The 10639-nt window shown below is 37.2% G+C and overlaps 1 protein-coding gene across 1 annotated transcript; it reads left to right on the plus strand.

Moving 5' to 3' along the window:
- Positions 1-3693: 3693 nt before the first annotated feature.
- Positions 3694-9084, plus strand: LOC142221792 (uncharacterized). Its single transcript, XM_075291609.1, has 2 exons — positions 3694-3886; positions 8627-9084. The coding sequence occupies exons 1-2, from the start codon at positions 3701-3703 to the stop codon at positions 8981-8983; spliced, it is 543 nt and encodes a 180-aa protein (XP_075147724.1). The 5' UTR covers positions 3694-3700; the 3' UTR covers positions 8984-9084.
- The last annotated feature ends 1555 nt before the right edge of the window (positions 9085-10639 follow it).

Consider the following 10639-nt stretch of genomic DNA (forward strand, 5'->3'; position numbering starts at 1 on the left):
GTACAGATCTGCTCAGATATACAGAATATATGTGTATGGATTCATATAGCATCCATCACATTGGACGGATTTGATATGGTATCGAAAATGTGGACTTACAAAGTGGTGAAGGGTATAATATAGTCGGGCCCGCCCGACTTTAGACTTTCCTTACTTGTTTTTGATGCTCTTTGGTGTAATCTCAAACACCTTTTAACGAGAGACCATAAATTCTCAATGGGATTGAAATCGGGGCTTTGTGCTAGCCTTTTGGGAATTTGAGAACTGTACTCCGACAACCATTTTCTTACTATTTTGTAAGTATGCTCGGGATTGCCGTCTTGTTGAAAAACAACTTGATATTCAAGGTAGGCACAAACCTCTACAAACTCAGGCAAATTTGATTGCACAATATCAGGGCAATCTCCTTTTTTCATGATTCCTTCTCACTACACTGTTAGAAAAATATGTTTTTCATATGTTCCGATATAAACAAAATGTGTTTCGGGAACAATTTTTAAACACAATATATTTAAGTGCAAACATACAATGTTCCTAAATTAATACTAAATGTTTAGGACTCATATGTTAATATGTTAGAATATATTATGTTTGGGGCATGAATGTTTCATAAAAATAATATGTGTGAATGTAAACATATATACATTTACAAATTTCGAGTAAACATATATATGTTGTGGTATTTTATTCAGAGAGCGACAGAGGGAGAGAGTATAGAGAAAGAAATAGAGATGGAAATCGGGAGGGTTGATGAAAGATATCAACATAACACAGCGAGAGAATCAAAAGAGAGCAATTTCTGTGAAACCGCTTGTATGTTGTTTCGGAAAACTGTTTTATGATATGCTTAAGTCTAAATATTATTTAATTTGAATATTAGAATTAGTATTCGGAGTAAAGAGAAAAACAGCATGTGTTTTCGCCTTGAGAGCAACATTTTATGTAACTTTGGACATGTGTTTTGTTCGTTAAAAGAAATCGGTACGTACGAGGAGTAAGTCAAAATATTCAGGCAAAGGAAATTTAAAAAACGGTGGAAAATATACAAAAATTACAAAGGGATCTTCATAAATAATAACGAAAGACACTATACTCTTTTTAGAGTTGGGACAGTAAAATGAAAAAAGGAGGAAATAGTGAAAAATTAATTAAAAAATTAAAGTAAAATGTATAAAAACAAAATTTAGTACCTCTTTATGAATAAGTAGTCCAAGAGGAGTTTACGGACACCTTCAAATATAAAAGCGGACATTAAGTTCGAGTTTTGCAGCTAACACATTTGAAAAAGTTTATATTCTTTAAAAAGAATTATTAAAGAAAAGTAAAAAGCAAAACAGGGTCATTTTAGAGCGATAATGCCAACTTAATACCGGACGTAAAGTAAAAATGAAATTAAGTGCAAAACACGATCAGTTTTAAATGCATTTAAAATGGTGATAAATGCTAGTAAAAACTGTTCACGCTTAAATAAATTTATGTGTATATTACGAAATTATTTATGTATGTTTAAACTCGACTCCACGTTCTTCTTTTGTTAGAGTTTTTGATTTCCTTCCAAAATTTCAAACTTTTATACCAAAAACAGTTTTCTGTTACAAAATTGTTATTTTTGTAATAAAAAATAATATTTTATCAAAAAGCTTAGTCCATTTCGTTTATATCATGTTTCATTATAAAAAGTTAATTTAGTATAAATATAAATGTGTAAATTAAAAAAAATGTTCGGTCGGAGCAGGGATTGAACCCACGACCCTTTGCATGCAAGGCAGACATGCTAACCACTGCACCACGTGGCAAACAAATGTATGTTTATGTTAAATAATGTTATGTTTGCATGGGCTCGTGGGCGCTGCAAACTATGCTATATAAATGTAACTTATAACGATAATTGTCTAGTGGTGACTATAACAGCTACGTAGCCCAGTGGATAGTGTGTTGGCTTACAAACTGTATGCTCCTCGGTTCGATTCTCCGTCTAGGCGAAAGGTAAAATTTAAAAAATTTATAAGATTGTGCCAAGAACTAAAAAATATCGTGGAAGTGAAAATTATGTGAGGGAATGAGCACAATCATCTTTGGGGAAAATTCTTCCAAGCATATAAAATTTTTGGGCTCAAAATGCTTCCAAACATATAATATGTTCACATAAAACAAACATATTAATGTTTCGGCAGTGTCGAATAATATATGTGCTTCCTGCAAAATATGTTTGGAACATATGTTAGAGAAGCGATTTTTTTGAGGGTGTAACAAACGGCCAAATGTATCACCATCCCTATACCATGAAGCTTCCCCCTCTATGTTTTACGGTTTGTCTGATGTGGTGTTTTTGGAGACTTTGTCATTACCAGTAATGTTCGGAGGTCGTTACCAGTAATGTCATATTGCAAATTATATTTGTTTCATCATTTAACTTATTTGCTGTCATCAACGACCCAATCTTTGTGGGCCTTATTAGACATTTTCTATTTAAAAAATATTGCAAAAAGTGAAAACATGCACTCGGTTTTGCTCCCTACTGTATATCTACAACTGAACCGATTTCAACCATATTTTCCATACATAATGATACACAAAAAGTAAACTGTTTCATAGGAAGAATGAATTAGGTTAGGTTAGGTTATGTGGCAGCCCGATGTATCGGGCTCACTTAGACTATTCAGTCCATTGTGATACCACAGTGGTGAACTTCTCTCTTATCACTGAGTGCTGCCCGATTCCATGTTAAGCTCAATGACAAGGGACATCCATTTTATAGCCGAGTCCGAACGTCGTTCCACATTCCAGTGAAACCACTTAGAGAAGCTTTGAAACCCTCAGAAATGTATCCAGCATTACTGAGGTGAGATAATCAACAGCTGAACAACTTTTTGGAATCAAACCCGCGACCTTGTGTATGCAAGGCGGGCATGCTAACCATTGCACCACGGTGGCTCCCAAGAATGAATTACGTTGTGCGAAAATGGAACTAAATTCTATTCTACATTTTGAGATTTTCACAAAGCGGTGTTAAAACCAGGAAAATTGAATGCCCTGGTGTACTTTTTAACTGAAGTTCACGAAATTACACCCTCTCATAGAAGAAACAATGAACTAAGAGTAAAAAAAAAACATTGGCGCCAAATCATTGTCATTTCGACTCCGCACCCTCAAAAAATTGCTTCTCTAACATATGTTGCAAACATATTTTGCAGGAAGCACATATATAATTGATTACTGCCGAAACATTAATATGTTTGTTTTATGTGAACATATTATATGGTTGGAAGCATTTTGAGCCCAAAAATATTATATGCTTGGAAGAATTTTCCCCGAAGAAGATTGTGCTCATTCCCTCACATAATTTACACTTCTACGAAATTGTTTAGCTCTTGGCACCTTTTTCTGTAATACAAATTGTTTAAGTTCAAATGCCGTTTTTTTAGCTTTGTTCAGTCATATAATCATTTTCAAGTGTAACCCCTCCGTTAGGATTTGTCTATGCCTTTTTCTGCCTTTCGGTACGAAAATAAGGACATTTTCTAACGTCAAATGTCATCAACCCCCGCCTTTCGGCATCCAAGCTTTTTGTCTTTCTCTTTGAGACTCTCTCGCTTCTACGAAGGTAAATATTGTTTGACGAACAATAATTTATTAAATAAAGCCCATACATTTTGGTTCAACTTCTAAACCAGTGCCTTTTTATTTCTTTTCTACTTTTATGCCACGCATTCATTGGTCCTTCGAACCGGATAATTGTTGGAAAGTATTAATTCGGTGTTTTTTATTTCTTCCTCGAAGGCAAAGGCTACGCCAATCAACAACAACAACAAACGATCGACGATCACCATCCTCTACGAGGCATTTTCAATTTATTACACAAATATTTTTATTATCAACAACCAAGGTATGTACTTTCAGTGATAATTAAAAAGTGAGCATATCCTTCGGTGTAAATATAAATAAAACAGAAATAGACACTCGCCTACGGTCGCTTTACAACTCGTATTTTATATCGGTTGTACATTAAATCTCTACGAGAAAAAATTAAATTATCCGTCGGTCTTTAATACCCGGTTACATTCTCATTAAAGTGTTGAAAAGTGCGTTTAATTCCACTTTGTTTTCGTCCAAATATTCTACGTCAAAGTTGAATTCAATTTCGCTGTATTTCTCCATTTGATTACATTCATATTGTTGTGTTTTTTCTTTGGTTTTTTGATCGGCATAGAAAAAACAAAAACAATTGCATTGGTTGTAAGCATTGGTTTGCCAATAGGCATCAATAGTAAAGTGTTATACAGTTGCCGTTCAACTTGCTATACACACGTACGCACACAGGTGTTACATCCAACATACGTTCGAACTGCATACACGTTGGTTTATTAGCGTGGGTCGCTTACGGCGCGAAATTATAAAAATAATTTTTTGCAAGTTCAATTGAGAAAAGTATTTATTGTTGATTCCTACGGATATCGGTCGTTTACTATTATCGTTCGTGTTACGTGGTAGTGTACCCTACGGTCGGTCGATATAAACAATAAAATAACAGTATTTATTATATATTATATTATCGTAATACTGACATATTTGAGTTTCCACGAAACTTTTTTATTTTTTATATTATTGTTGTTGTTGGACCTTACTGTTTCGTAGTGTGCATCTTACAGTCCGTGCACCCTACAATCGGTCAAGTTGACATTTTACAATTTAAAGTTCACGACTTTAAATTGTCTTGTAATTTTTCCATTTGGCAAGTGATATTTACGATACACTTGCACAAATTTTGTGTATCTACGTACACTGGGAGAAAATTTGGATAATATATACACTGAGAGAAACTCTCTCGTAATATATAAAGTTTTCAATTTTTTCGATAATTCGCCACGCAAAAATTATTCTTTGTATTCTACGATACACTGAAAATATTTTTTTGTATTCACGATACACTTGCAAAAATCTTTTGGAACACAGGGTACACTGGGAAAATATTGTAATATTTTCCAAATAAAGATTTTGCATATATTTCGCCACGCGAAAAAGGGTTTCTTGTATTTACGATACACTGGAAGAAACTTTACGTGTTTTCATACACTTGGAGAAATTTTTCGCCAATTTTTACAAAAAGTTGAAATACTTATAATTTACCCTACAGAGCTGATTTTAGCTGGTATTTCCAATACACTGTGAGGAAATTGGTGTATCGACGATACACTGTAAAAAATTGGTTGTACTCCGTACACTGTGAGAAATTTTCTGATCTCATTTTTTGTGTTTTTGTGGTAATTACGTTACCTTGTTCACATTTGTGGTACTTTCGGTACACTGCGAAAAATATTGTGTGTTGACGATACACATTTCGCATACACTGGAGAAAAAACTGCATTTTCATTTGTTCGACGACAAATCGAAGTAGCGTTTGGATCGATTTATACTCTTTTCGAGAGTTTTGGACATCACGTGTCAATTTTTTCGCCCTTTAAATTTTCCCGTACTTTTTCATAATGACTACTACACCACTTACCGCCTTCACAAGAGCAACTGACGCAATAGTCCGATTTGAAGCGAAGTTTCACAGTTTGCGAGACAATGATCTCACCGCCTATAGACTAGAATGTCATGGTTCCGAGGCTAAGTCATTGTGGGAAAAGGTTAAGGGCTTATTCGACGAATGTCTTGACTTTGTTTCCACACAGAGCAACGCCACCGAGGCAGCCGCTGCTGCTGACGGCAAATATGATGTGGCTTATAATTGTTACTTGAATGTCATGGAGTCAATTCAAGGTAAATTGGATGCACTACGTGCACCATCTAAGCATTCTGCTAAATCGCCTCGGTTGGAGGACCAAACATCTCTTTTGAATGTTTCTCATAGGTCCGATGACTCACACAGTTCTTCCGTTAGCTCTAGGGGAGACAATAGTTCCTCCCATAGTCTCAATCTACCGCCTTGTGATATAGATGTTTTTGACGGCGATTTTCTCAATTGGCCAACATTTAGAGATTTCTTCACAGCGGTATATATTAACAATAGCCGACTTAGCGATATTGAAAAATTGTGTCATTTACTCAAGAAAACCAGTGGTGAAGCTCGCGATGTGGTTTCGAAATTTCCGCTCACGCATAGAAGCTTCGCTCTTGCGTGGAAGGCGCTAAAGGGTACTTATGATAATACCCGCCTCCTGGTGAACCACCAACTCAAATTATTATTTGATTTGCCAGTCTTGGAGTCTGAGACCAGTTCAGGACTGAAGAAGTTACAACGTGGTATCTCGACATGCATTTCGACAATGTCCATCTACGATGTGGCTACTGACGATTGGGATCCCATCCTCGTCTTTTTATGCCTTCAAAGATTGCCGAAATGTACTGTCACACTTTGGGAACAGAGTATTAAGGAAAAGTCTGCTTTGTCTTCTTGGTCAGATTTGGACTTCTTTCTCACGGAAAGAATCCAGACATTGACATGTCTTCGGGATATCCGCGGCATTGACGCCAGGCCTCCGGCCAACAAAAGAGTTCGTTCGCATTTCACGAATGCGAAAGCACCTCGTCCCCCAACAAGTACGCCTCGTTCCTCCCAGTCCTCTCCTGACAGATTATGCGTTCTCTGTCGACGACAGCATCACCTCAGAACATGCTCTAGGTTTCATAATCTTTCAGTTCCTGAGAGGATGAATGTGATTAAGCGCCATCAGTGTTGTATGAATTGTCTGTCACGCAGACATGTGACAAATGATTGTCCCAGCGCATATGATTGCGGTAGATGTGGTAGAAGACACCACACTCTTTTGCATAGTGATATGTCGAATAGCCCTAGGACTACTCCGGTCGTTTCCGCACCGGCTACGCGAAATACCGAAGTGGCATCACCGGATGCCGATCAACCTTCTACGTCGACTGGCATTGTTTCTGGGTCGTCGAGTAGACAGGTATTCCATACTTCACGTACTGGAAATGTATTATTAGGGACTGCAATGGTGAATATCGTTCACCAGGGTATCACGTATTCTGCTAGGGCCTTAATAGATCCCGCTTCGGAATCATCCTTTATTACGGAAGGATTGCGGAACCGACTTGGACTGAGTACGTCTTCGACTTCGGCTACAATTTCTGGTGTGAATCAAAGTGTTTCGATCACGTCGAGAGAACTTTGTTCACTTTGCATTGGTACCCCACTAGACGAGTCGCTCCTACTGGAGACTACAGCGTACGTTCTCCCGAACATTTCCGGCAACCTGCCATCTTTTTCTCTAAATCGTGACATTGTGTCTAGCATGCCAAATCTACGTTTGGCTGACCCCAATTTATTTGTTTGTCGTCCTGTTGACCTTCTGTTAGGCGCGGATCTTTATCCGAAAATTTTGTTGGACGGTACGAGAACGAATATTTTGGGATCATTACTAGCGCAAAACACAGTCTGCGGCTGGGTTGTCACGGGTCCTATCCCTTCTTCGAATATTTCAGTCTACACGACTACTGTGGACCTCTCCGAGGGAACTAGTCTTGACGAGACACGTCTCCGCACTTTGGGAACTAGAAGAGCTTCCCCGACGTCCTCTCTTATCTGATTCAGATAAGCTTTGCGGGTAAAATTATGAAAAGACAAACCGACGGGATTCTGAGTGAAGATACTCTTCATCTCAAAACTTATTTCTCCGGACAAATCAGAAATCAAGGACGGGTTGCCTGACACACTTTCTTCGAAATGAGGCATTCTTCTTGTGAAAACCATGAATTAAGACGATTCACCACGACTTTGTCCGGGGGTATATATGGTTATACCATATGGGGCCAGTTTAGGTTACGCCTACGAATGAGGAGAAGACAATTTAACTTCGATTGGTTTTCACTGCCTTGAATGACATTTTTACACGTCGGTCCGACTCAACAATCAGACTTGTTTCTCCTCGTTTTGAGGTGGAGGTTGTATAAATTCGTATACAATTGCGATATCACACAGATGTATACAGACATATATATGTTGACCCGTTCTAGATTTTTCATCATTGAATACAACTACGATATTCTCTGCAAATACTATCCAGGACTTTTTATTTAATTAAACAGTGACTTTGACATATTTTACCATTGGCTGACGGCACGGAGAATGAGTTTCCTCTTTATGCATACGTCCTACGGAGGTGCATGTACGTTGACGACGTATTGACGGGGTACCATAATTTGGGTAATGCGCCTGGGTCAAGGGGCAATACACGCCATGAGTTTGAGCTTGTCCTATAGTACGCTATTTATCACGGTTATATTTACAAAACTGTCTGCTTTTCTACGAAAGCGGTAACTTTACATGCTACTTTTGATTTGTCCACGACATTCTCGACGAGAACTATTACTCCCCACTACGTGGAAATTATGTCGTATTCGCGATGTTCATCCGGGTACTAACGGTCGTCGTTTGTTCAAATGGATTACATCCTTGTCTTTTAGGGAGTTAACATAGGTCTATCTGTCGCGTTATGCTCGCGTCCTCCCTAGTTTTTGTTACGTGAAAAATCTTTGGGTTGATGGCCGCGTTCGAATCGCAATAGATCGGACTACAAGTTGTAAGGCGACCTACGGTTTCTGGTCACCCTGACCATTATGTTAATTTGGTTTTCCGTTCCGAAATCTTTCTATATTTTCATAGATAGAAAACATAGCAAAGATGGCTGCTACCCTTCCAGAGTCTGAGGACGACGTCCCCATGTTGGATGAGGAACGGGAGATTAATTCTAGCATCGCACCCCTTGCCGATGAACATACCATCAGTACGACTACTGATTCTGCCATTCTGGCCGACAATGTTGCAACAGCAACCAATAAAAAACCGTTGACGACGGCTTCTGGGGTTCCTCCAGGAGAATTGTTTGTGGCTTCGCCACCCCATATCACACTTGGGTGTAAGGTAGTCTTCAACTGCCTTCTGACTTTACGAGTCCTCGACACCCGGCTCTTCCGAGTCAAATTTTTTAAAAAAATTTTTAATAACAACGATCGGGCTTGACGAGTCCATTTACGATCGCGTGCTTAACGAGCACATTTGTAAATAATATGTTTTGGAAAAAATGAAACATGAATTGGACACCATAACAAGAGAAAAAAAAAGAATTGAACTAAAATAAAATGCTCTTTTTTGTTAACTGAAATGTACATTCTGTATACTTTCACTATTTCCTTATTGAACATGTAAATATTATTTAACTTATTCTTAAATTTTGCAACATGGCTGGATGTTGCAAGGCGGGCGGCAATGTTTAAGTTCAAATGCCGTTTTTTTAGCTTTGTTCAGTCATATAATCATTTTCAAGTGTAACCCCTCCGTTAGGATTTGTCTATGCCTTTTTCTGCCTTTCGGTACGAAAATAAGGACATTTTCTAACGTCAAATGTCATCAACCCCCGCCTTTCGGCATCCAAGCTTTTTGTCTTTCTCTTTGAGACTCTCTCGCTTCTACGAAGGTAAATATTGTTTGACGAACAATAATTTATTAAATAAAGCCCATACATTTTGGTTCAACTTCTAAACCAGTGCCTTTTTATTTCTTTTCTACTTTTATGCCACGCATTCACAAATAATGTTGAAGAAATTATTAAATTTTATAAATTTTTTAAATTTTACCTTTCGCCTGGACGGAGAATCGAACCGAGGACCGTACAGTTTGTAAGCCAACACACTATCCACTGGGCTACGTAGTTGTTATAGTCACCAGTAGGCAATTATCGTTATAAGTTACATTTATATAGCATAGTTTGCAGAGCCCACGAGCCAATGCAAACATAACATTATATAACAGAAACATATATTTGTTGGCCACGTGGAGCAGTGGTTAGCATGTCTGCCTTGCATGCAAAGGGTCGTGGGTTCAATCCCTGCTACGACCGAATACCATTTCTTTTTTAATTTATACATTTATATTTATACTACATTAAATTTTTATAATGAAACTTCGAAATGTGGGATATTAAAGATTTACAGTCAGAAACAGTGCTTGGTATAAACGAAATGGACTGAGCTTTTGGATAAAATATTATTTTTTATTGCAAAAATAAAAATTTTGTAACAGAAAACTGTTTTTGGTATAACAGTTTTAAATTTTGGAAGGAAATCAAAAACTCTTACAAAAGAAGAACGTGGAGTCAAGTATAAACATACATAAATAATTTAGACGTGAACAACATAAATTTATATAGACGTGAACAACATTTTACTAGCATTTAATACCATTTTAAATGCATTTAAAAGTATATCGTATTTTGTACTTAATTTCACTTTTATCTTTAAGGCCGTTATTAAGTTGGCATTATCGCTCCAAAATGTCCCTGTTTTGCCTTCTACTTTTCTTTAATAATTAATTTTAATGAAAATAAAATTTTCCAATTGTTTTAGCTGCAAAACTCGAACTTTATGCCCGCTTTTATATTTGAAGGTGTCCGTCAACTCCTCTTGGACTACTTATTAATAAAGAGGAACTAAACTTTGTTTTTATACATTTTACTGTTTAATTTTTCACTATTTCCTCCTTTTTATACCCTCCATCATAGGATGGGGGTATATTAACTTTGTCATTCCGTTTGTAACACATCGAAATATTGCTCTAAGACCCCATAAAGTATATATATTCTGGGTCGTGGTGAAATTCTGAGTCGATCTAAGCATGTCC

The sequence above is a fragment of the Haematobia irritans genome, chromosome 1 (genome assembly GCF_050003625.1).
Source record: "Haematobia irritans isolate KBUSLIRL chromosome 1, ASM5000362v1, whole genome shotgun sequence".
NCBI classification, from domain to species: Eukaryota; Metazoa; Arthropoda; class Insecta; order Diptera; family Muscidae; genus Haematobia; species Haematobia irritans.

Excerpts from the sequence above, each read along its gene's own strand:
- LOC142221792 (XM_075291609.1), top strand. The coding sequence starts at position 3,701 with ATGCCACGCATTCATTGGTCCTTCGAACCGGATAATTGTTGGAAAGTA. Across the intron at positions 3,887-8,626 it reads TTTTATTATCAACAACCAAG|ATAGAAAACATAGCAAAGAT; the intron begins GTATGTACTTTC and ends ATATTTTCATAG.